The 26,575-nt window shown below is 50.4% G+C and overlaps 1 protein-coding gene across 1 annotated transcript in view; it reads right to left on the bottom strand.

Moving 5' to 3' along the window:
* Positions 1-26,575, bottom strand: part of LRRC75A (leucine rich repeat containing 75A) — a 96,018-nt gene that overhangs the window by 58,254 nt on the left and 11,189 nt on the right. The window contains exon 2 of the mRNA XM_040615204.1: positions 4,110-4,238. Coding sequence (XP_040471138.1) covers positions 4,110-4,238 — 129 coding nt within the window. The remainder of the gene's footprint in view (positions 1-4,109; positions 4,239-26,575) is intronic.

The raw sequence follows: 26,575 nt of genomic DNA, 5'->3' as shown, positions 1-26,575 counted from the left end.
ACATGTTTACCCAGAGCTTGGAAAAATGATTCAATTTTTATTTTAGCTCAGAGGAGAGACCAAGGGGTCACCTGTAAGCTAAGGGCGGTATAAATAGAGGCTGAATGAAAAAAGCAACGTACGGAAAGTCAGGGAGGAGAAAAGCAAGATGCTACAACCATGAGCAGACTGATGGAGCAGGTTAACAGGGACCAGGGTCCAGGTCAGCCCCATCTGTCCCACCTCTGTATGGATGTGGACAAGTTCACAGCTGCCTCAACCTACATATTCATGTATGTTCATGCCACGGGATGCAACAGCACACCTTCAGCTGGCAGAGCAACAGCCAAAACTTCTGCAACACTCCTGGTCCTGAGCTTTCTCTTGCTCTCGTACGCCGCTGCCAAGTCTCTGTCAAAGAAATCGCGGGGAGGGAGAGTTCTGTGGGGAAAGAGGAGTGGATGCTGGAAAATAACCCAGGTGACTAAGGCACGCAGGTTTTTGGGGACGTAAAGAAAATCGGTGTCTCAGAAAACCACCACCAAACACTGGGATGAAATTAATTTTCACCCAGCATCCTGAGCTGCCAGCTAAGAGAGTTTAAAGCACAGCCAGTGGCACCCAAAGCCCAAGCAAGGCTACGTCATGGACCAGCAGCTGCAGCACAGTCTCGCTACTGCTGGATCTGCTGCCTGTCGCCTGCACAATCCCTGCTTTCCTCTCCAAGGCAACACCCATCAATCTCCCAGGGATGCTCCAAGGCTTAGCACCTGCCCGTGAGCCCCTGCGGATCCTTGTGGAGCGCCTCGCTGCACGGCAGAACAGGGTGGTATTTTCTTTGCTGCATTAATAGACCGGTCGCTGCTCTCGTGCAAACACTTGCCACCTGCCAGCACTTGCAGCAGCCACGTGTATGGGACCACTGGCCTGGAGAAGCCGTCCCTTGCTCCAGCGGCAAAGCCACAGCACAGCGAGGTGCAAACAAGCTGTGCCAAGGAGGGGGAAAGGACCAAGTGCATCCAAAGAACAGCATCGCACAAAGAAGAGTCTCCATGCTGCATGGGCTGGATTGATCCACGTTTGCTACTGCGTGTTTTACCACCACCGTGTGCTAGAAGCCCACGATTCAGTATGAGGAGTTTGCATCTCTATGCTCCCACTGGCACTAATTTTTTTACAGTATTTAGTGCCAAAAGCAACAGGCAGGGAGACAGGCGAAAGCAGGTAGTCGGCAGCAGAGCAGTTCACCGCTGCATGAGTGGCCTGGGGTTATTTTTATGAGCGGTGCCGAGCGCACTTGGCTGCGGCTCACTGTTAGTCTCCCAGGGCAAAACGTGGAGAAGAAACCAGCTTAGTCACGATGCTTTGGAAAAGGGTAACCTCAGCAGGGGAACGGGGCCTCTCTGCCTGGAAACATGCCCGTCAAAATAGGTTTCTCCAGTTTCCCATCTCATTGCCCCATGGGGGAGGAGAAGGGAAAGGAACTTATTCTCCGCAAGAAAAGGGAAAGGGATGTATCTGTGCCCTTGCATGGGTTTAGCTATGCAGCACAGGGATGCATCTGTATCTTGAGCTCACGCTGTAGGACACAGGACGTTCATCCTTGGTCTGGAGATGGAGATTTGGGTCCCTGATGTCCCCGAGCCATGCCTGCACGCTGCTGTAGCCGCTCCACCCTTCCCAACACAGTTTATCGAGTGTAGAGAGTTTTATGAAGCACTTCCAGAGCCAGTTTCACACTGTAGCCCAGGCAGACATACCCCGAGCATCATTGTGGCTTTCCCTCAGCAAAACTAAAGAAACTCTAAACATTTCAAAGAAAGCAATTTCCCTCATTTTTAAATACCGGTGGAGGCTATTATTAAGTAAAACCTCCAGAAGAAGCAGCAGTGAATGACTCTATCCCTTCATACGCTCTTAATTAAAGACCCATTATTAGCAGGACAGAGATGCCTGCATGCCCCAGTTTGGACCCCTGCCCCATCACACCAGGCACATCACACCTATGGATGGTGCCTTTCCAAGAAGAGCTTAAAACCACCACGTGCTGACCAAAAGGAGGCATGGGACGGGTAAATGCCTTGCAGTTCAGCAGCAGAGATGGGAACAGATGAGCCAGCTCTAAGTTTGCTGTCTCCAGGAGGGAAAAACAAACAAACAGCACCTCCCCTTCCAACAAAATCTAAGGTTATAGAGTGCAACAAGCGTGCTTTTGGTTAGAAATTCAGAGGTTTGATGAGCTCGCTGGGACCTGCTGGGAGACATACACACCTGCTCCAGGAGCATCCAAAAAATATCTGGGGGTCACTGTGTGATGCCCAGCGGGGGCTGGGTCTTGCTCAGATGTCTGCTCCTCCCAGAGATGTTGCTGGGACGTTGGTGGTGCTGTCTTCCAGGAGGGCTGCACCCCCTGCGTCACAGGGGATGGAGCCACAAACATCAGGCACACACTCCAGCTGGGGCATCTGCACCTCCTCTCCCCGCTCCACGTTACGTCAGCATACAAAGTCTTACACGCAGCAATGAACCTGGATGATTGATGCCATGGCACTGCTCCAGGCAGCTCTTTCCCAAGGACAAAAAGGCATGGGAAGGGTTTGGAAGACAAGGAAGGGGAGTGCTGGGAGTTGGTTCCTGGTGGCCCTCAAACAGAGCTCCATCCCATCTGCAAGTGTGACCAGAGCCAAATGCAGGTTATGGGGTAGAAGGGCTTCCTTTTTGATCAAAGTGAACTTTTTGTGAGTTCAGGGAAGCCACGCAGCTCCCACATTCCCAGGAAAGCTGTTACGATGAAGACATGCCACCAGGAAGCTCTGCAAACCCTCCTTTGGGCTGACTGGAAAACATCACTCAGCCTCTTCCTACAATTCACACCATTTGTTTTAAATGTAACTTTAATTCCTGACAAGCCGTGTGCAGGGGAGAAGAAAAACACAACCATGACAGATGAGCCTTCAGCTCCCCCACCACACTCTGCCCTGTCCCAGACAAGATGAAACGCAGACAGAAATGTCTCTTCAGGAAGAAGCCTGTTCCTGGGAGTTTCAAGGGAGAAAGGAATTTCAAGAGGGAGCATCACCACCCTCAGCTCCCCCTCACCCTACAGCCTACACAAGGCTTGGCAGAAGAAAGCTGTTTCCTCTGAAAGATGCATACCTTTAGATGTTTGCAACCAATTTGTCTTTGGTGCATGACACGTCACCACAACTGTAGTGCCAGGACACACCACGCTGCCTTAGCGGAGCCCTGCCACCCTCCCAGAATTACAGGTAGGGAACTGCAGCACGGGAGGACTAAGAGATCAAAAATCCCCAGGGATCTGATGCCACACACACCTCCTGCAATCACTGCCTCGTAGCTTTTCTCTTACCCCTCTTCCTCCTTATCCAAGATGCTTCCAGAGCTTGGACATTTCACACCCTGCTAAACCTATGTTGTTCTGTGGGTCAGATACCGACAAAACCACTTATTTAAGAGAAAACCTGGGGAAAGATACCTGAATCATCCAAACAGCCAGTGGCCACCATGCAAAGTCCCATTTTCTGTGGAAGGGAGCGAGCCAGCCTGGGATTTTCCAAAGCCCTTATGCTGCTATAGCTGCCAGGGAGCAAACGGGATCGGGAGTTTTCAAAGCCCACATCTGCCTGGGGCTGTGCTCACGGAGAAACCTGCTCATGCCAGAGCCAGAACAGCAGCCCACAGAGGCTGCACATTTTTGGAAACCTGGCCTTGAAGGCACAGCCAAGGACTCTTGTCATTTGGGGTCATGATAAATATCACACAAGGGCAAGGAACAGTCTGTTATCCTTGCGAGGCAGAAAGCGTTCCTGATGGGGTGAGGTCTTTAACTCAGACCCACAAAGTGGGAGAAAACAGAAATAATTTGCAAAACAAAGTGCAAACACCCAAAGTACTGGCATTAAGCAAATGTCACTTGGTCAGCTGGAAAGCCCGATACTGTGCAATCAAACCACGATCTCCGAGCAGGTCCTCTTGGTCCAAAGACGCGCAAGCACAGCAGTAACCAGGAGGCTTTTTCCCTGGTACTCAGGGAGAAGCTCCACGCTCCCAGCACAGTGGTTTCCCAAGCCAGCAGAGTTATGGAGGCATGATGAGACCATGGTACCTACCGGTTTGGGGCAGTGGATGTATCTAGCAAGGCTGATGATTAAGTCATGAGTGATTGGATCCACCAGGTTTCGAAAGCTGGCATATCGATAGAGGACATCATCCAGAGAGGTCGATTCCATTCCTAAATCCTGCAGAAAATAGGGTAAAGGAGAAATGTTAGATGTGCTACAAAAGGCACTGTTAGCGTGGATCTTCAAATTAGCTCACGTTGGCGGCCCCCCATGAAGAAGCAAGTGATCCCCACCACCACCCATCACAAGGAGGGGACAGATGAGCACATCACCCTGGGGAAAGCTGCACTCCTGTGCTTTATCTGCTCTGCACAGAGGTGTTAGTGCTGCAGGACGAACACCCTCGTGCCCTCCAGAAGCCATAAATCCACTGAGCGATCAGTATGCTTGCAACAAACTAAAATTAAAGATGACTCCGGAGTACATGACAGCTCGATCAGCATGAAACTGGAATTGGAGAATAAATATAGCATAGATGTGCTCTGGGGTCTGCTGTGCACTGGGGAGGAAAGAATGAGCCTAAGATTGCAGCAACGGAAAGAGGAGGAATAAGGAGGGGTTGGGAAGAGCAAAGTGCTGGACTAGATTGCCTGGGGAAGGGGTGGAAGCTCTGCCGTTGGAGAGTGGACAAGGATGTGTCAGCAACGGTTCAGATCGAGCTGATCCTGCCCTGGGGATGGATCAGACCTCCCAAAGTCCCCTCCAAGACTATTTTCTATGATTTGCAATCCTTAGACATAATAATTTGAGGAATTTTGGCAAAGAACTCATCAATATATGAAATATGTCAGCGCACAGGGACGAGGAGGGGAAGGGTTATATATAGTGTACTCCTTTTACTTCAAATATTTAATCTCCACTATGTTTTGTTCTTCGGCAGCAGTCGATGAGGGGACAGGTCAGCAATCCTCTCACACGAACACACGTTGCAGTGGGGTCCCACCAGCCACCGCAGAGGATGGCCAGAGCCAGTCCCTCGAGGAGATGTTCCTCACAGGTCCCACATGACACCAGAGCTGCAGGAGAGCTGGCTCATTTTCCAGCTCTACCTTACTGGGTGAGCTTGAGCAAGCCGTTTCCCTTTTGCCTTTTATTTTTGATGGGAATAAAATGTTTTCTGTTTCTCTTCAAAGGCATACTTCCACTTTTAAAGAACAAAGCCCAGAAGCAGCCTCCTCTGCTTGGCATGGATGGGATTTAGCAAAACGAAGAGCCGTGGGTCCTACAGCATTTCAGGAGATTTATCTCTCCGTTGGGTACCACATCCACCCACCCATAGCATAGATACCACCACACCTACCACAAGGCATTTACTTTCCAGATGGCCTCTACAAGACTCGGTGGGAAGGGACATACCCCACGCACATGGCACAAGGTGCCAAAACCAGCGTGGCAGTGGTGGTTTGACAGTCACCACTGAAGATCCAGAGATGTGACTCGGTAAGGAAGAACTGACCACCAGCATCCTCCCAGTGCAAACCCTTGTGGAGGAAGCCACAACCTTTGGTCCTTCAAGCCCTCACAGACAACGGGAGCTGGGTTTGTAAGCTGGTGGGCTGGTCCAGCTCCGAGCGTCTACTCCTGATTCTTGAACCAAAACACAGCACAAAGGAGGAACCACTTCAACTGACCACAAAAAATCAGGTGATGATAAAATCCTTATACCTTTATCTCCACTAGCATCGGGGAAACTGACTTCTGACCCTCAGGAACAGGGTGTCCACACCGGAGATGGAGACTTGTCCTCAAGTGCCAAGTCCTCCTCCCATGTAACTGGTGGCATCTGGCATGTAGTTGCATGATGTTTTAAAAACACACGTGTTTCTGGGGGTGAAAAGGCATGCTGCCCAGCAAGGGCAGCGCTCCCAGGGATTAACCCCGGTGCCATCAAACCAAACTGGTCCGGTTCTACAAAGAATCTGAGGCTGAAAAGAGCTGAGCCGCAAAAATGAGATGGAAGTTTCAAGTGAGGAAGGAATGAGCAACGCAAGAAACATGCACAAAGGGGAAAGCACCACACAAAGGTGCTCTGGTCCTCTTAGGGAAAACCAGCTGGTTACAGGGATGAAATACAGGAGAAGACCCTGAGGGCTGGGTGTGGAGCTGGGGAAAGTGAAAACAAAAATTATCTTTAAGATGCCAGTAACAGCCTGAGACTCCTGCATGTCCAAATAGCACCTTCCTAAGTGACTCAGTAAAAAACACCTGAAAAGTGTCAAGACACACAGCACAGGGCTGGGACAATCTTATTCACCATCATCCTGCAAAAAGCCACCTTCCTGAGTCCCTTTCTATTTAATAGTTTCAATTAATAACTTGTTATTGATTGAACATTTAGCACTTCGGCAGAACTTGCCAGGTGAGGACGTTAGAGCATCTCACAACCACAAATTGCACTTATCCCCCCCCAGCCACAAGTCCTGAAGTTTGGAAACAATGTGTTTTAAAGGGAGGCAGCACGCAGAGCTGAGCAGAACGTCAGTGAGATGTTAAGAAATGGGAGAAAGGAGTCCACCTCAAATAGGTGCCACAGCCAAAGCACCGCAGCTCCCAGCCCGCATATTATAAACGCAGATTTGGGTCAAACAAGTAGAAGCACGCTAGGGCTGGATATAGCTGTTGTTGCAGGAAATCAAAAAAATCAAGATACCAGTAAGAAAGTAGCTTTACGTGGTCTAAAAGCTTGTAAAAAAAATTATTTTTTTTTTTTTAAAGGAAAAAATAAGAAAGAAGACAATCACAGACCTGGATAATCTCTCTTTGTGTATGTGCAGATGGATGAAGACCAGGCAGAACAATAGAAATACAATTCAAGAGCTTCAGCTATCAGAAATCCACGATCCCTATCAGACCCAGGACACCAAGGAGGGCAGAAACACATGGCTCAGGGTGGGGACTGGCCCCAAGTCCTGGCAACACTGCAATTTGTCCAGCTTTGGTATATGTTCAAAGCACCCTGAGACAGTTTAAAGCTTGTTATTGCCAGCCACACACACAATCTGTTAATAATTTACATTAAAAACTCCCCCTTTCTCCCACCCCCACTGTTTTAATACAGCAAAAATGAGTCAATAGCACCTTGGCACCCTGCAACAATTCGGAGCTTGCCTCGAGCTCAGAGGTGCCCCAGCCTCAATGGACCGCTACGGGAAGGCACGTTGGTTGTAGGTGCTGATGCTCTGTGACTTGAGACAGGCTGAAAATTATCATCTTCACTTAAAAAAAATAATATCTTTTCTATCTTCAGCCACTGGCCATAGCAGCCAGAGGGATCCCACATTGCCTGCAATTGCAGCTCACACCACAGGCAAGGTAGCAAGTCTTTCCCGTACTGGTTTCCTTGGGTTTTTTAGGGGCATCACTACAGCACTGGCTGAGTTAGTGTTGGCTTTGCTGACTGTTTGACTGCAAACATGCCAGTTAGTAAAAAAGAGCTGAATCAGTTAAAAAAAAAAAAACAAACCACACATGTGGGGCTGTTCTCCCTTTCCAGGAGCACCGAAAAGAGCTTCAAAACAACAAATCCAACTGGCCACAAAACCCAACCAGCCGTGCCCACTGACTGCAAACATACCTAGTTTGAAAAATTAAGTGGCCAAATAGATTTATGATCTATCTCATGGCTTCTCGCAAGCTGGCACTTAAAAAAAAAAATAATGAATTAATCTCAGCATCAAGATGTCAAGTTAAGAGGATGGCATGTGTTGTGCTCTCCAGGAGCACCACCGCGACAGCAGGGCCAGCCCACCAAGGCTGCTCCAGTGCAGTTGGGGTTAAATAGGCTGGAAAAAACGAACTCCTTCATTTGAGACCATCTTCATCCTCGTGTAGTCCAGCACTGCGCAGATCTGCAGGTGACTGCACAGAACGAGGTGGGTTCAGGAGCTTGGGCTCCTTTGCAAGAGGAAAAAAAGAGAAATAGAAATTGTGCAGCTAATGTAGGGCAGGGAGATTCCCAAGGGAAACACACTCTTTCAGGGAGAGACACACCTCTCCTAACAACAGTGTGGATGTTACCTTCCCAGTCCAGTAGAGCTCAACATTAGGATTAAGTAAACATCAAGTAAGGGCTGGATTTGGCTGACGGTCGCACGGCATCGCTGGCAAACCCCACGCCCCACCAAGGGAGCTGTTTTGAGGGCTTGGCAGAAGTAATCCCACAGATCCAGCTCTCAACACACCGGGATCCCTGAGGATCATACCAAGGCTTAGCATCCTGCCACTTCTCTTTAAGCATCTCAAAACTCTGACAATTTTCTCTGAAGCTAAAATTAAAACGTAGACCAAATAAATCAGAGAATTTCTCCTCTTCTCTCCTGGGAGAACTTACATTTTTCACATGAAGTATTCCCTCCTCCCTCCTGGTACGCATTTTTTATGCACAGATGTCTTTCTCAGCTGCTCCCTAAATCTCTCTGCCACACCAGCATTGTCTCTTTTCCACCACATGTAATATTTTAAAGCCACTCAAGGCTGAAACTTGTTGGAGGCCAAGTGATGAGCTCATCTGCAATTTAATAACTTCACACCAGTTCATGCTGTCAGCGGCAAATCACGGATCGCTAGCTTTGGAGAAAACGCCCAGCATCTGGCTTGAGTCACTTGGGTTTTTTTCAACACGTTCCCTTTTCTTAGGGGATCTTTACCTGAATAGCCGGTGCAACTTTCCCATGGGAAGGATATAAGGTTTTTCAATGATGGTGTTTATGAGCCAGGCGGGACCATGGTTTTCTTGGTGTAGGCAGGAGGGGGTGTTTTTCTGGTGCCCACCCAAACCCCCGCACTGGGCTGAGATGGTCTGGGAAGGTTTGTGCACGTGTGGCAGGAGAAAGGGAACATCCCTGAGCCGCCTGGAGTCCCGACTCCCCCGTGGGCACCGGCCGGAGGACGCCGAGAGGATGCTTCTGAGCGGCACATTCGACAGCACCCGAATGAGCTCGAGCAGGATTTGGAATTAACGACACAAACCCAGCAGAGACAGTCAGGAAAACAGAAGTGACTGAAAGCAACCCAGAGGCTGCGAGTGGATAAAAAACCAAGCTGCCAACTCAACTTGAGCAGCTGCCCCCGAGTCCATCTCACCAAGCCATGACCCTTGCTGAGCACGTCGGCTCCAGCCTTGCTTTGCCAGGCAGGACCGAGGAGCAGGGGGAGGAGATCATTTTGGGGCCAAACAGAAAAGCAAGAGTCTTGCTCAATTCATTTTGCTGCTGCACATCCTCCCTGCCATCACCCATGACCTTCCTGCCATTTATCTGATTTGTTTCCAGCTTTAGGAGGCTGAGAAAAAGCCAAACCACTTATCAGCCCCTGGGGATGGCTTACCCACTGGAAGACAAGCTTCCTGCCACCAACAAGTTGTGCTCAGCCTGCACAGGAGTTGAGGAGACTTCTGCAAACATAGCAATTCAAAGCTATTAGATTGAAACCAAAAACAAACACACACAAAAGAAACCCCAACAACTATGAAGGAATTAGAAATTTGAATCAAAGAAGTCCAGCAGAAAAAACGTAATGCTTTCCTCCACGACAGCCAGCAATGGAAACTTCCCAGCCACAGCCATGAAAAGCGTAAAGAGAAGCCGATTATTTTGGAAAAACACCGAGCCAGGTGAGAGCCCAGGCACAGTCAGCCCTGCCACCCCGCAGAGCTGGTGCTGTGCTAGATGCTCTCTTCAACCTGGGTCTCTTCTGCAAGCAACAACCCCAGAAATAGCCCTTCCACCCAAAAAACAGCCCAAACTGAGCTCAACACACCCAAGCAATACCATTTTCCCAGTGAAAAGAGGAAAATAAATGCAAGGCATTTGGGAGCTGTACCCCCAGCTTATCTTTCCTTAGCACCAGGTAAAACAACTTGTTATTCCCTTTCTGCTGCCTGTCAAAAAGTGCAGCACGATGACAGCTTGAGCAACCGGCTTTTGCAGCTCCAAGTTGCGTTTCCATGAGACGCAGCATTGTGCTCCCCTAAGCCACAAGCAGCATTAAACGATGGAAGTCAAGCCCTTATTAAACCATTTATCGCTGCAAACTGAATTGCAGTTAGAGGAAAATTCGGCAAGTCCACACGAGAAGTCATATGAGAAAGCAGGTTATGCTGTTGCTGCTTGCATTAACGCGGAGTGAGCACAGTTACCAGCTGCCCAAATATTTTATCGTGTAAAATCCACCCCGAGCTCCAGCAATCACAGCTGCTCATAAATATCCCGATAGCTGCTATTTTGGCCAGCACCTCTTCCAAAACTGTTCCTTATCTCCACTAATAGCCAGGACAGCATAATGAATTTCCAAGCAGAGAGTTTGGTATTATAAACAAAGGTTGGGCACGAAGGAAGAGAAGGATTAATATTGTGTGCAATCAATCATCTGCAGCAACTTATCTGGGAGAAATGATTTCACGAGGTGAGCATTAGCAGTGTGGTGAGTAAGGTCAGCTCGGAGGGACAGGCATGTGAGATGTGACTCAACGGCCAGCACAGTGTGGGTTGCTCAAAGGCTACGGCGTTGTTTTTCTTGACGGAGGACATATTTAGCTGCTCAATCCCCCTGCCTTGTGAAGTGTCCCCCCCCCCCTTAAAAACAAGCAAACAAAATATTTCTTGCCTTTGATCTTTAGGATGTTCGACTCCATCATGAATTCTCAGATGTCTGGTTGACTTAGGAGGTTAGGAAGCCACCACAAACCTCAGTATTTATAGATTTGCCAGCTGCAAGCGGCCGTGGCTGGCCACGGCTTCTAGAATCAGCCTCCACTCGTTTTGCACGTGATGAGCCCTCCAGCATTCGCTTCCCAGCCGATAAGTTTGGTGCTGCTTTACTCTCCTACGAGATAAGGCCCAGCGGCGTGGAAGTGTGTAGCTGGAAAGATTATCTGCCTGGGGCATTTATTGCAGCACAACAGCCCTGGTCACCTGCGTACACCCCCTATAAACCCTGTGTTTATACATTGCAATAAGGTGTTTTATACGTGCTATAAATGACTCAGTTCTTCACTGGTTATCCTAAGGAAGCAAGGCTGGAACAGTCACACTGTCCATCCATCTCCTCCTCCTCTTCTCCAAACAGCTTTTTAACACAGGAACCAATTTCACCCGTTGAGAGGGGACTAAAGCATCTGAAAGGTAACGATGTTCCCACAGGTTCTGGGAAAAAAACAGACCTCAGCAACGCAAGGATGCCCAAGTTCACACCTTCGAAGAGGGCAGGCAGCATTTAGCAGCCACGTGTGGCGTGGCTGTGACCGGGCAGTCATGGTGGGACCAGTCCATCCAGCTGGGGCATTGCAGAAGTCACCCCAGCAACCTCCAAAGCAACCAGCAATTGCTACTGCAAATTTCTGTCTAATCCACCAGAATAATGCAAAAATGGAGTTTAAATATGTGGGATACTTTCTGTTTAACAGCGTTAATATTGGTCTGGAACAGATTGCTCATTCGAGCCTCCAGTGAGGGTGCAGCTAGAGAAGAGACTCGATGTTTCAGAGAAGAAGTAAATATTTCCCTGGCAGAGTGACTCAAATAATAAATGGTGGCAGCTTGAACCCCCTCCAGGAGACTGGAATTATAGGAACTCAGAGAGACGGATTAATGGGCAGAGATATGATGGTGCCATCCAGATAATAACTGCAAAGAAGAGATTTACAGAAGAATGCACTGCGTTTATTTTAAACTGCGAGGCAAATGCAATTACCCCAATTGGAGTTTGGCCAGACCACAGCTAACAGACTTCTTCAGGAAAGTGCCTGTGGATATTTAATGAGGATAGATAGCCTCAGCTATCCACCCCATCTTCACTTACAGAGCCAGTGGGATCCCAGTACAGAAGAAGTTTGGAAACACTGGGGAAGGTGACTGCAGGATTTGCTTTGAACCATTCAAACAATTTAGATCCATCACCGCCTTTAACACAAGCACTTGCCTTAAGCTTACAAAATATTATACACCCATCCCTTCTAAACCAGCGGGAGCTGCCTGCATCCCAGTTTCCCATCCAACCCGGTGCGTCGCTTTGCGGCCATCACTCCAGCTGGGGCTCCAGCACCAAGCCAGGATCCTGCTGGCCATGCAGAGCCTGCACCGGCTGGCTCCTGGTGGGACTTGTCACTTCTTCCTCCTGCTCCCCAGATGGACGGGTGGCAGCAGCAGCCTCCCAGTAGTCTCATCCCGAAGGTGCAAGAGCCTCTTCTGCTCTGCACCGCAACACTCCCAAGAAGAGCGATCCCCCAAGGTCTTCCCCTGGCAAAGGAAAGACGTGGGCAGAAAGAGCCGCAGGTCGAAGGGCAAGATGCGGAGGAGGCTGTGAGCAATCCCACCGGTCCCTCCATCGTGCCGACAGCTGGGTGCAAACACCGCGGGGCCACCCTCACGGCCTTCTCGCCTCCTGCTAGCCAGGTCCACCCAGAGCCCACCACACCACCTGGCTGAAACCCAAAGGAAAAGGTTAATGCATCAGCTCTGCAAGACACCCAGCCCATTAACTCTGCTCTGGCTGCTGGAACTCCCATTAACAACTCTGCAGCGAAGCATTAAAAGGAGAAATGACAAATTTAATCAAGCATCTGCCATTTCCACCCTCGTGTGTCTGCTAAGAGAGCTTGCTGGAGCAATCCAGATGCTGACCAGAGCATCCAAACCACACGTCAGAAGCAGAACTTCAATTTATCCTTCCTTTTGCTCTGTGATGAGTACCCTGCAATATTACAGGCAGTGGGGGTTCCACAGGCGCCCCTGCCCCAGCACGGGCCAGGGCCTGATCCCAGGATGGAGGGTACACACCAGCCCCAGCCCTGACGGTGCTGTGCTGCCAGCTCCTTCCTGCCACCCCACATGCACAAAAAATATTTATTTTCCCTTGCAAAAGTCGCCAAGATCTCTGTCGAAAAACAGACTTACAGGACAAGATGCATCTCCCCTCCCGTCAGGTGAGGATGCAGACTTGTCGCCTAGCTCAGTCGGCTGTCAGTTCACATGAAGGAGGTGATTCATCCCACTCTAAGGCAGCTGGGCTGAGTCAGCCTCTGGATGCGTTATCTATCAGTTATCCGCCAAGAAAAGCCCCTCTAATTAGCTTATCCTAGATATTTAATGTTTAGGCAACTGGAGCAGGAAAACCCCACTCACGCTGTTCGCACCTTGCTTTTCCAGCGCAGCAAGCGCAAAGCTCCGCACGGCTTTCGTCCCCACGCTTCCAGCCAGAGAACAGCCCCAGCTGCTTGGCAGCTGAGCGCCCATCAATACTAGTAACATTTTTAAGTTTTGCTTTAGGCCCTCATTGTTTTGTTCAAGGTAACCGGGAGCTCAAACAACTCTTGTCCTTGAAAGGTGACGGTAAGGTGCCTTACAGGCACTGAAGACTTTATTCACGCATGCAGGTATTGTACCACGCTGTGTTCACACGCAGTAAATACACACACACGTCTTTATAATAAGTATTTACAGGAACAACAGGGAAAAAAATAAATTAAAAAAAAAGGCAGAACTGAGAGCCTTGCAGGAAAGGGGAAGAGATTTCCAAGTAGATGACACTCTCAGATGGGGAGGAATCACTCGTCTTCATAATTTCCACTGCCTGTTAGAGACCGCCCCGGTGTCTGGGCTTACAGTAAGTGAACGATTCCCAGTACAAGAGCAGCATTTGCAATCACACACCTTTCCCTGTTTGAAATTACAGACGAGTCTCCTTGCACACACTGCGACGGATGGGAGTTCTTGGAGCAACACAGAGTCTACAAGCACTTCATGCAATCTGCTCCTTATCCCCCACCTGCACGTACCGCATTCATTAACAGTAACGAGCCAAACACCCTCGCAAATATCTCTGCTAAGGGATATGCTGAGAACTGAGTCCAAAGAATCTTGACTCAGATGGCCCAACCTGAATGATGGATCAGACAGGCAACGAGGCTTGAGCACCTTGAACCTTGCACCTCTCTGTCCTTCCCCAGGTTACTCCGTGCCAACCAGTCTCATTAAACGGTGGGAAAGTGGCAAAAGTCTCAAAGGTAATTAAGATCCTGTAAGCTTTGGGGAATCAGGGAAGGAAGGGACCCCAGCAAGGGAAGGACCAGGACGTGGTACGCCCCACATGGCAGCAGATGGATGGACAGGAGGACAGATGGTCCACAGCTGCCATCAGGCTGGCCTAGCTGGGACCTCCAGGAGGACACTGGGAGCAGCTGGCTTTTCCTAGAGCTGAGGTTGGGCTGATCCGATAGACAATCAAGATAAGCCTGCAGGAAAGCCAGCCTTACCTGGCCCTGTACTGGGGACCACCCTCTTTTCCAACAGAAAAAATGAGAGAAAGGGAGTCCTCGCCTCTAACCCTTCCCTGCTCTGATCCAGCCACCTCTTCAGAGATGCCCTCACCTTCACAGATTAGCACAACACGGCGTGAGCCGCCTGCCTCTGGTGATAATTCTGTTGAACCAGCCCCCGGTTAGCAGGAAAGCAGGATTTATTGGCTTGGCCTGCTTGAGCCCCATCTCCTGTTTCCAGCAGCTGCCACCGTGAGGGATTTCAGGAGGAGGTCAGCGCGGGTCTCCTCCTGATGTACAACGGTGCAATCCTTCCCACTGCTCGAAAAGCCCTCTCTGAGCACAGCCTGATCAGCTGTGCCCGAAGGCAGGTGATCCCAGTACAGCCAAGTACAGAAGGAACTACAAATCACAGTTGAAAAGTCACAATTGCTTCCCTACCAATCCAAAAATTCCGCTTTCAGAAGATGTCCCCCCCTCTCCTCAGCCAGGAGAGCTGTTGCAATCCAAAGATGGAAAAAAACTCGATTATTTAGGGGGATCAATCAGATCCGCGTTAGCAGCACTGCCAGAAATGTCGCGATGGGGATTGCCCACACCGATCTGATACGGGGCTTTTGTTTTGCTGCACAGCTCTGCCAAGCAGCAAGCACACAGCCAGCCACGCGAGCCACGGGGAACCCCTCCCACAGCATCCCCAAGCACTGAAATTCCCAGGCACATCACACTGAACCTGCAGCATCAATAATGATGTTACTGTATCACCAGGAAGCCTCCTGGACCCCCCCAGGTGACCAAAAGAAATCAATCCGTTACCGCACATACAATAAGAGCTTGCAATCCAATAACTGCCATCTAAAACCTGGTTTCACTTCCAAGCCCTGGGTTGATTATTATTGCATTAGCTATGGAGGGACATAGTGTTGCCGCTCAGAGAATGCTTAGCTCTGCTTCAAAGGGACTGAATTTCAGCGGTGGAAGACTATACAAATGCTTTGACAATTGCTTTGGGATCCTTCGGAGCAGATAGGTGCTACAATAAAACCTAAGATCTTATCGATACAAGCCTTAGTAAAAATAAGCACCAATGATTCCTCAACACGGCTCTTTTGCACAGTAGGTTATTCACGGGACATAATTGAAGACATCTTTGAGAGAGAGAAATATTCAATTAACTCTTTAAACCAGCTGCCACGGAATGATGTGAACGATACAAAAAGATCATCTAAATGAACAAATCACAGCTGACTCCAGTAAAGACATGTCAAGAATTTTTTTCTGCCATTTATATCATTGCAGGAGCCTGGCTGGGAGGAGCGCGGGGACAGCAATGGGTTTGGATAGATAGCTGCAAGGGAAGAGCCAGACACTGCCATGCGCACCGTGGGCACTACCCAAAGCACACCAAATACACCCCTAACACGCTGCCACGCTCTCGGGCTGCCATCGGTCCCTCTGGAAAGCAAACTCATCCAAACCAGAAGGCAAAATGTTTTGCCATAGCTGAACTCATGCGCTGACAGGCAAGGCAATGGGTATGCGCCTCTCCATCTTAGCCTGAGTACCCCGTCTTCTACGCAGGCACCCATGGGTGCATCCCACAGGAGGAGAAACAGGAGCACACGCGTGTCCTGCAACACACACCGCGCTGCTGCCCTTCCCCACACACCCCGTGTTGGTCCTGCCACTGCTCCAAGAGGTTGCTCCCTACCCTGTTCCTCCCAAAACCAGAGCTCGGCCATCTCTTCCCCGCACCCAAACATGCCCCAAATGAACTGCACTGGTGTCTCCACGTTGGCCAGACCTAAGCATCAACCACCTGAAAGCCGCTGAAGGAGCAATCTTGATCCCCTGATCCACAACAGGTTTCATCTCGGTCCTGGTTTGCAGGCACATGGACATCCAAAATCCAGGTATATCACCGGTTTTCCACCAGCAAGTGGAGTGGAGCTTCACTTCACAGCTACCTCGCTGCACCTAACGCAAGAACCTGGCTGTGTATCGCTGCAAGAAGACACGCAGCAGAGATTTTGCACTGTAAAACCTTAGAGGGAACATGAGACAGGTAAATTTTAGGTCAAAGCAAGAAGTGAGAAAACGAGGTTGAACTTGACGTTGAAATAAAACCTCCCTGCGCCTTTTCTGCCTTAAGATTTATTCTGAGTTGACAACAGCCTATTCCACAAGTGTAAAGCTTCTTTCTCTGCTTGGTACCTTCTCACCAGTTAAAAGAGGCTTCCAGCAAAGCAGCAAACCAAACAAATCTCAAGGCACCAAACTCATTTTCTTACTTAGGACCAAGCAATGGGAATGGAATAAAAATAAAGGTTTCCACAGCTTCTAACGGCTTGCCAAGGCGGCCAGCATCGCGCACGTAATTAATATGGACAACATGAATTTCAATTCTTTCATTTGCAAATCCAGCATCACAGTTAATCTCGAGCATGGACAAAGTCCATTAATAAAGCAGATTCATGTAATGGGATTCAAAGCAATGGCAAATCAATACATAACACACTTGTATGCTAGAATAATCTATGCTTCGCACAATAATCACGGTAACTGTAATGCTGTGTGTTTATACGGAGACATATTCAAGAGCAGCCCAGTCCACCTAATGAGCTCGATGGAGCTTGTTCTCCCACGATGGGATGCAACCAGCACCGGGGTTGGACAGCCGCAGCAGAAATACCCCGCAAGAAAATCAGATAAACATGGGCATGAAGCAGTTGCAGCAGGGAAAAGAAATCCAGGAGGATGCTATTTAACACAGAGGGTTGGTGCTTTCCTGACCTCAGCCTAGAAGAGGAAAAAAAGGTACGCTATGAGCCATTGTGTCCTTGTGGAAGTGATAAAAAGGCTTCCGTGGCTGAACAGAGATGCACACCCATGGTCGGGTACCATCCAACATGTTCCCAAAAGTTACGCAAGGGGCAGGGGGTGCCTGAGCAGTGCAGGGAAGGGACAAACTCCTCAGCAATCCCATTTCATGAATTAGCTTTGGAGCTTGCAGCTCGTTTCTCTCCAGACACCAACAGCAGGCGGTTCAGAAGCAGTTTCATTAAACACCGACCACACACACTTTTGCACAAAGATACCCACCGCGCCAAGCTGGCAACCGATCCCCCTAATTATGGGATGATAGCAGGCACGCTCTGAAACCAGCCGCATCCACACAGCTCCAGCTTAAAGAAAAGTATGGGTATCACCCACTTCTCCAATTAACTCCTAATCAAGCCCATGAGATGCCTTTTTTGCAGAAGCTGTGCCTAAAAGTCCGTGATGCCAAGCTGCTCCGTAGCACAAGAGCTAAGGCAGCATCCAGCGAGGCACGGCATGGCTGTGCAGCACTTGCTCCTAGCTGAAGCCCCAAAGGATGCCTGGGACCAGCATCCACACACAGCGAGGGTTTCCCACCGGCACTGCTTTGCCTGCAATGCTCTGGTCACCGCTGAGCTCCACATCTGCGTAAAAAAGATACTGCAAAGGTGTCAGAGCTGCCTCCAAATGGAGAGGTAGAGCAGGAGCCATGGAGAGCTGCTACTCGTGCTGCCCCCATCTCTTCCTTCTGCTTGCAGGCAGGTTATTAAGTGACTTTCCCAATTTAAAGACTCCCTAAGTCCCACAAAGGACGGAGTTATTCTGGGTTTGGGGAGGTCCTCACAGCCCCGTTCACCATCAGCAGCAAGAGTCAGGGCTCCCCACATCACTTCCCAGCTCAGTGGTGCCTGAAGGTATGGGCAGCTCCCCCCGTGTTTTTAAAAGCCTGGTCCCCCATCCTTCAAGTGCGAGCTTATCAATTTAATCTCGATAACCACACTGCTCAGTCCCTCCAGGGCACAATCAGTGAGGGAAGGGAAAGGATTTCTTACACCCCCGAGCAGCCACAAGCCAGGCGCTGCGTCAGCCTCTCCTGCACCACCCCACTGAACCTCATGCTCAGCAGCTTTTCCAGGTGCAAGGGGAGATGATTTCCCCCCAAACCCCTCCTTGAGCCCCTTTGGTCTTGCCCTGGGTGCCTGGCAGAGCCCTCCTCCCCGGGAGGTGCCTGTCCCTGCAGCTCATCAGCTGCTGGTAGGACCTTTCCTCCATCCCCCACTGTGGGCTCGGATGCATTTACTGATCCACACCGATCCCAGCCCATCCCCTCTTTCCCTTAACCACTGTCTTTCTTGTCACTTTCAATGCATGAAAGCCCATGCGGGGATTGCAGAGAATCTTCCCCTAACAAACCGGAGAAACTGAGCCAGAGCAAGTCAAACCCACATCCCCAGGCTCGGACCGTGCCACCTTCTGCCTTTAACGACCACATTTGCAAACACCTTTAGTTGGGAGGCCACGGTTGTGCTCTCCTCCTCCTCCTGTGGGATATCTTCCCTCATGCTTGCCAAGTCAGAAACCCACTTAAATACCTGATTAACTATAAGCACATGTTTAAGTCCCACTGAAGCCAAAGGGGTTTGATTAGCAGAGCACTTAACACAGGTTTTCGCTACGGAAAACTTTCCTCCACTGCCCTCTCCACCCCAACCCTTCAGGGCAGCACGGGGTACCACTTGGTAAGCAATAGCCAGGACACACCACGGACATCAACTCGCCAGAGCGAAACGCAGCTCAAGTGATCACTGGAAGAGCATTTCACACAAAATCAGCCAAGGAGATCCCAGGAGACACAGGCAATTTGCAGGCTGGGCTGGGCTGAGAAGCGGTCTGCCCTGCGAGAGCCAGTGCACTGAACTCGCCGGCAAAACGTTTCCCGTAAGTGCTATTAAGATCCTCCTCTTAGCTTCACCACACATCACTGCAGCAAGGCTTGAGGGTGGTGGCTGCTGGCCTCTGTCCCTCCAAGCCCCGGGGGCTGTCTGGGATGTGACAGATTAACCCACACGTGGCCAGAGAGCCCCTGCACTGCACCGAGAAGAGAAATTCATCCCAGGTTTTGCTGGGGGTGCTCAACGGACATGGAAAATAAACAGCCTTTCTGCTGTGCCCCATGCCTCTTGCCCAGTCTGTAGGCTCTGCGTCCTCTACAAGGGGAAAGAGCTGCTCTTTGCACCCCCAAACCCAAAGCAGCACCCCCAAGCCAGGCAAGGCTGGAGGGCAGGAGGGAGAAGCAAGCACATCCCCTCCTACCCGCCCCCCCCCCCTCCCCCCCCCCCCCCCCCGAGCTGCCTCCTGCTTGGACAGGCAGCAGTACGTCTTGTTCAGCAATAAAAGGTGTCAAAGTCCGCCCGACCCTGATTAAAAATGAGAATGTTTCTGCTTTGTTTGACAGTCAGGGCCATTAAGCTGCTCTTGTTGATATTTCATTTCCCAGCGAAGATGCTGGCAGCGTGCGCCAAGTGAACTCGGGATGACCTAGACAGAAACCTACCTTTGCCCAGGAAGCTTCTGCGAAGGAAATCCAGCACGTGATGGGTTCGTGGTGGTGCAATGCCCAGCAGATGATAGCAGGCTGTGAGCTGACACTCGTGTGTGATAAGAACCACACCTTCAGGCCACTTTGCAGGAGACGGCTTCATCCAAAACCTGCTGCTTCCACTGCTGAGTCATGCCAGAGCTCCGTGCTCCGAGTGATGCAATGCAGACTTCGGTACACACTTTTGCTTCTTATAGCTCCCAACCCGATTAGGAGTTTCCTTCCACCCAACCCTCCACTGTTGGGTGCGAGATGAGGACCAGAAGGATCACCAGTCCCAGTGACGAGGCAGGAGGCTTGTCTACAAGCTGTTTACACTGAAGATCGTGTCAGCTCCTATTCCATGTTTTCACACCCACGGGAGCACGGCTGAGGTCCACGCCCTGGCACCAAGGATGAAAGCCTGGACCTGCACGATCGGTTCTCACAGGTTTAGCATGGTAAGAGGCCAAGCTGCAAGAAGAAAGTGGTGCTGGCAGTGAGCTGTGGCTCCCAGCACTCCACTGAGTGAGGTCCACAGCACCATGCCTCCTCCTCCTTGGGCCCATCCGCATCTCCCAGACACCCAGCTCCACACAGGCGGGTTCCCTCGTTAGGAAGGCAGAGCCTCTGCGTCAGCAAAGAGTCCCTGTTTGCACAGAACAGGCACTGCTGGCTCAACCGTCAGGTACCCAGCCTGGAACCAGCCAAGGCAGGAGTTTCCACTGAGGGATGGAGGTGCCCAACAGGCTCCAGGGGTTTCCTTCTTGGAGAATGACAGCGAGGGGTGAAAAGATGAAAGGATGGCTGTGCTTCACACTGTGATTTTTGGCACTGGTTTTCTTTCAGATAGAAGAACTTGTGCTTCCAGTGGAAACACTGACAGACCTCCACAGAGATGGCTCTGGTATGAAGGCTCGGAGCATCCAACACATCAGCTGGCCAGGGCACCCCTCAGGTCCTTCATCTTAACACTCTGCAGCCTTCACCCACAGAGAAGCCAAGCAGTTTCTCAGTTAACACATTGCCCACCCAGCCTTCTCCCCTACCTTGTCCCAACCCAGCAAAGCCCCCAGAACCACACTGAACCGGACTCAGGTGCTGAGGTCTCCCTGAAGCCAATGGGCGCTAAGCAGAAGCGTTATTTCAGGCGCATCTTTCCAGGTTTCTCTTCAGCTGTGCCCTAGACAAACCCTCCAGCTGCATCTCCTGAACTAGAGCAGCCACCCCAGCTCCAAAAGGCTGACTAGTGGCCCAGAACCTGCAGCCTGCACATCTACATGAAGGCACACGTCACCTCCAGCCCCGTCAAGGTCCAGGCTGTCAACTGCACACTGGCATCTCCAGGCACTGTGTCGAAGAAACCACATCCTCCACCAAGGTGATCCAGCACAAGCATGGGCTGATCTCTCCCTTCAGCACCAGCTGGCAAGTCAGATCAGCCCCTCCATCCCAGCACTATCGGCTCTAGGTTGTTATCCGCACACGCTGAGAGCTTTTCCTTCATTTACCCTCCTGTAGATCCTTCCTCCTCCAGCAATTCCTGGCGTCCTTTTGAATTTCATCCCCCAAACCTGTGGAGCCCCACCATTGCCTCTGACTCCAGGGGGGTCCGACACACCCCAGCCTCTGGGGCAGGTGTCCCCATGGCTCACGCTGGGTTTGGCTCGTTCGCTACAAGCAGCCAATTCCTGGAGCGGTTTTTGTGCCTGGGAAACTTGCCTGTGAGTTCTCCTCATGCAGCCTGCAGGGACAGCCAAAAATTCCCCTTACACAAACTTTGGAAGAACATCAGCAAAGCACCCAGCAAGGAAAGCCTCTGTCTCCATGCCCTGGGCTATTTCCCTGTTTCCTTACAAAGTGACACCACCTCAGGAAGCATCCCCAGCCAGGAGCAGAGGTCTGAAATGCCGGCAGTAACAGAGTACCCTGTTAATCCCTCGTCCTTCTCCGCGGGTGGTTGAGCCTTCCTGGGAAAACTAAACCAGACCCCATGAAATGCTATGGCCAAAGAGTATTTCCACAGGTGCTAGAACAAAGTCTTTGGCTTGAAACTCCCACCACAGCTCTGGCATTACAAGCCCGGAACATTTATTTTCCAACTTCAAACTAGCCAACACTAATATTTTTGACCACTGGTTTCTCCTGAAGTTAACAGCAGAGAAAGAAGAACCCTAGAAGCCTTCAGGACACGGGACCAACTTCTTAATATTGTTTTCCAGATCCAACTGCGGGGCTCAATAACTGCTGAAACCTGATGCTGGACGATGAGCTGAGCAAGGGCAAAGCCAGGATGAGCTCACTGCGCAGCCCCGTCTGCCGGCACGTCGAGCTTTCCCTTCCCTGCTACGGTCCCACCAAGATATCCACAACCTTGGGCTGAAATTCTTCAACTGGCCATGAAACAGCCGATGTCAGTATCAAGGCAGCGCTCAGACGTGACTGACACAGTCATTGGGCTGGTTTCCAAGTGGAGAAGCAAGTGGCCCATGGTGAATTCCAGACACCTACAGCCTCACACACAAGAGATGGGGGTAAACCGCGGCGTTTGCAATGGGCTGGGGGGGGCACTTAACACAGGGTAACACCACATGAGTTTTGGGACCTTCTTCTCCCCCCGAGAAATACCAGGAGTTCATGCTTGAAGGAAAGACTCCTTTTGCAAGACATGAAACAAGAAGGAAAAACCTTGTTTCTCTCTGAAGGTGCCACAGGCTGATCCAAAATCACCACTGACAAGTAAATAGGTTGGAAAAACCCACTTCTGAGAGCCGGCAGGCTGACAAGCAGACTCAACGTGTTACTGTTTCCCTTTTTTACTTTATCTTTCCTGACGTGCCTGCTCAGACAGAGATAAGGTGCAGCTGCTCCGAGCACCCCTCCTGGCTCTCTGCCACCTCTGGACACTGCCGACCCTCTTCCTGGGAGCTCCCCGCTCCAGCATACGCTCCCCTTCCCTTTTACCAGGTGGATGCTCAGCCCTTCTGCCCCTCCATTCCCTCGGCAAAGTGAGCAGGACCGATCCTTTCCCCCGTTGCATGGGGGTTTGGAGGGGTGATGATGGCAAAGCCTGCAAGGCAGCCGGGGGCTGCAGGAGGGGGGCTGCGAGACCCCTCTGCCCGCTTCCCAAGGCTGGCACACCTCCGCTCTTCCTCTGTCAGAGCTCAGCCCTTGCAAAACCTTTTGGCCAAGCTGACCTCACCCACAGACCAGCCCCTTTCGGTTTGCCAGGGCCTTTCTCCCGACCTCTCCTCAGCCCACCAGCGGCAGGCAGCGAAGCCACGTCCCTCCCCACCGTCCCCACTGTCCCGGTGCAACCTGCTGCTGCCGCCTGCTCCCTCCACCTGGCCAACTGTTCCACATGCAGCTGCCCTAACAGTAAGGGCTGGGTCAGACCCAAAAACCATGTCTCCACGTGTGTATTGCACGCACACACACACAGCAGAAGCTCATAACCCCCAGGTCCTGTTGCAGAACCCAACCACAAAACCAGCTTCTCCTTCTCCTGAGAAGGGGAGCTGCTTTGTGCAATTCGTTCTGTTTAATTAGCAACACAGCCTGGAGTGCCCGAGCTGCAAATCTGCCCTGCGGCATCCTGCCGGCTCGTGGAGGGGTCAGGCAGGAGATGAAGTGTCCAGAGATGGAGCTTGGTCAGTGCTGGGTCCCACCAGGGCTTTGCAGGTGGTGCTCAGCAGTGAGATGTCGTTCTCATCCCTCTGCAATCAACAGCAGCAGCACTGTAAAATGACCTCAACCTGCAGGAACAGCGCTTTATTCCTGCCTTTGGGATTAATTTCAGGCTTCCATATTTTCGCTCCAGCACATTATCCCCTGAAGGGAGGGCACATAAGCAAACACAAGTCCTTCTAGAAAATACAGTTGATTTACAAGATGCGGCACCACTAAAAAGAATTTTTTTAAAAAATTACTTGCAAGAGAGGAGTTTAGCTTATTTATTTTCTTTGTGTTGGTGGAGAATAGCAGCTGATGGGCAAGAGATGAAAGCGTCCCAAGCAGAGATTTCTTACCACATTTCAGGGAGCTAATCCCATCAGAGAACTGCTTTACATCTGTTTGAACAGAGATGGAGGGAGAGGTTGGCTGGAGCCAAACCTTGTGCTGGTGCAGACAGGCTGACCCTGTCACCTGCACGGTGCCAAATCCCCCACCCTCCTGCCCTGGGCAGCAGCAGGGTGGGAAAGAAAACGTGTGTGGGGGGGGAAGATCGCCCAGCCCCAAGCCACGCATGGAGAGTACGCAGGAGCTCAGGCTGAGCACCGATGCTGTTTCCTTTCTGCAGTTCAGCCTGCTTAATGACCAGTGCCACATACTGGAAAATCAGCTCATGGTGCAGTGACAGCAGCTGGTCCCCAGCTGGGAGCAGGGACCTGCTGGGCAGGTGCTGTGCACACACAGTCCCACGTTGCTTACAATGCGCCCAGGAGGTTAATAGGGATGCACGCATCCAAAAAGCCAGGACAGCCCAAAGCCCTCGCAGCTCTCGAAGCTGCTGCCACCCTCATCCTACAGCAACCAGGCAAGAGAGAAGAAATGCTTCTTCTGGCATTCACCCACGGAAAGGACTGGATTTTTATACTCAGAAAGGAGATGTCAGAAAGCAGATGTTGTGCACAAATGGTTCTAAGACACCTTTCTCCCTTGCTTAAGCCAATTCAGTGATAGAACTTGGTTAACACCAGCCAGTCCCAGGGAGGAAAAGCTTTCCCTCAGGTGAGTCCCCGCGCACGCAGATGATGCCGCTCCACAGCATGCTCCTTGACACACGGGGAGACTGAGACACAAAGGAACTTGCCAAACACAGAGTCCCCAGCAGCATCGCCTGGGGCCACACCACCCTGCCACCAACAGCACCAGCCACCGTGCTCCACCACGCCGCCGGCCCATGCTGGGCTTTCAGCTACGGCCATCGAGCGCTCGTCTGGGTCGGGGTCTTTCCCAAGCCCCTTGTAACACGGACATCGCATCCCTGCCACAACGACGCCACAGAGACGTGAAAGGAGCCTGTTAGCATCACCCATGCTGGTGATGCTCAGTGTTTTTAAGGCCACTCAAGTTACAGTTAAAGCTACACTTCCAATGTGAGGAGAGGATGGAAAGCAGAGCCTGATGCTCAGCTCCATACCCGCCGCCAACAGGGCCACGCTGAATGCTCTTAATTCCCAAAAGCTCTCAAGCACAATGCTCTTAATTCCCAAAACCTCTCAAGCGCAGCCTGTAATTCCCGTTATACAGCCCGGCAGGTGGGTAACGGCACACAAAATAATATCTTGATTTTTTTCTGGTGTACGAGAGGCTGCCAGGCGGCCCAAGGGAGGGAATTGCTGAGATGAGGGCTTCCCCTCCAAACACCTGCACCAAAACGAGATGCTGATTGGGAAGGTAACAGAGAGGACCATCAGCTGGGGCAGATTAAGTCCAGTTTTTGCAGGGTGTTTCAAAAGTCTCCCATCTTCCCAGCCCAAGACTCAGTGAGCACTGCAATTTATGCCACGGGGAACTGGGCAACTTGCCCCTATCTTATAGGAATACATCACTGAAGGAGAGTCAGGAGGTTTTGGGGGTTACGGGAAGAAATTAAGTCTTTCCCATGTTTCATCCCATGCTTCTGTGGTTTTATTTCCAGCATAAGGGTTTTAATCATTAGGTGGAACGGAGGCTGTTCTGGGTTGGGTGTTTGGTACTTGGCTCAGAGGGAAGAAGCTCGGAAAGGGAATTTGGATGCTCCACTGAGGATCCACCTTGGCAGGTGCCTCCAAAGCGGGAATAAGCAAGGTACGGCAGCTGCAGGGGTGGGATCCTCCCAGATCCTCAGTCTCCTCCATGAAACCCGAAGGTAAAGGCATTTGGCTCAGCAAAGAGATTAGTGAATGCTCAGCCTTGCTGAGGAAGAAGTATGGAATGGGTTGCAGGAGGATTCAATTCAACAACATCAAAATTCAATTAATACTGCTATTTAAAATAGCTTTAAACATTAAGTATGTTTACTTTAAAACATTCATTTCCAACAAGCCATTTAAAATGACGCTAACCTATGGTCATGCTTTAATATTAAACAGCTTATGTTAGCCTAGGTAAGCAGGATGTGCCGCCTGCCAAAGTTTTAAGGAAAGTCACTGATGAAAACCCAACCAGAAGCGACGGAGGGGCAAACACAGCTTTTGGGGGAGTCTGGCTCTCTCACCAGGACAAAGCAAAATTCTCCATTTCAGTTAATTCACCTAGTCCGGCTAAACACCTAACTTTAACAAGTCAATGAACAAACTAGGAGTATAAAGGAGAAACACGTTTTCTGCAATCTGCAAGTAAAACCACAACCTGAGAGGCCAAGATCGCTAATTATGGTGACCAGAAGTGTAATTCATTATGTACAATTAATACTCTGGTTGATGCATCATCTAATTTTAAACGTAAACTGTGTTTTGAGAGGTTTACTTTGTCTGCCCTACATATCCAGCATATCATGAGTTCATCAACTGACCAAATAACATTAAAATTTTAGTTTTCTGCATTTTAAACTCTTTGTTTTCATCTCCGTGTAACTTGAGTCAGAAATAAAAAAAAAAAAAATAATAATCAATCATGTAAACCCAAAATTCACCATTTCCCACCAGAATGAACACATACAAAATTAATCACCCAGCCAAACAGCTGCCTAAATAAACGCCCCCAGATACACCAGGCTCCTTGCTTGGAAAAGGAAGTATCTGATTACACCAGCAGAAGCAGCTTTTTACAACCAAACAGGAAAACATCCTCTTTCTTATGGAACGACCAGAGGAAAAA

The sequence above is a fragment of the Falco naumanni genome, chromosome 1 (assembly GCF_017639655.2).
Source record: "Falco naumanni isolate bFalNau1 chromosome 1, bFalNau1.pat, whole genome shotgun sequence".
In the NCBI taxonomy this organism is placed as follows: Eukaryota; Metazoa; Chordata; class Aves; order Falconiformes; family Falconidae; genus Falco; species Falco naumanni.
The sequence above is the reverse complement of the archived record's forward strand: the minus strand, read 5'-3'. Positions and strand labels throughout refer to the sequence as shown.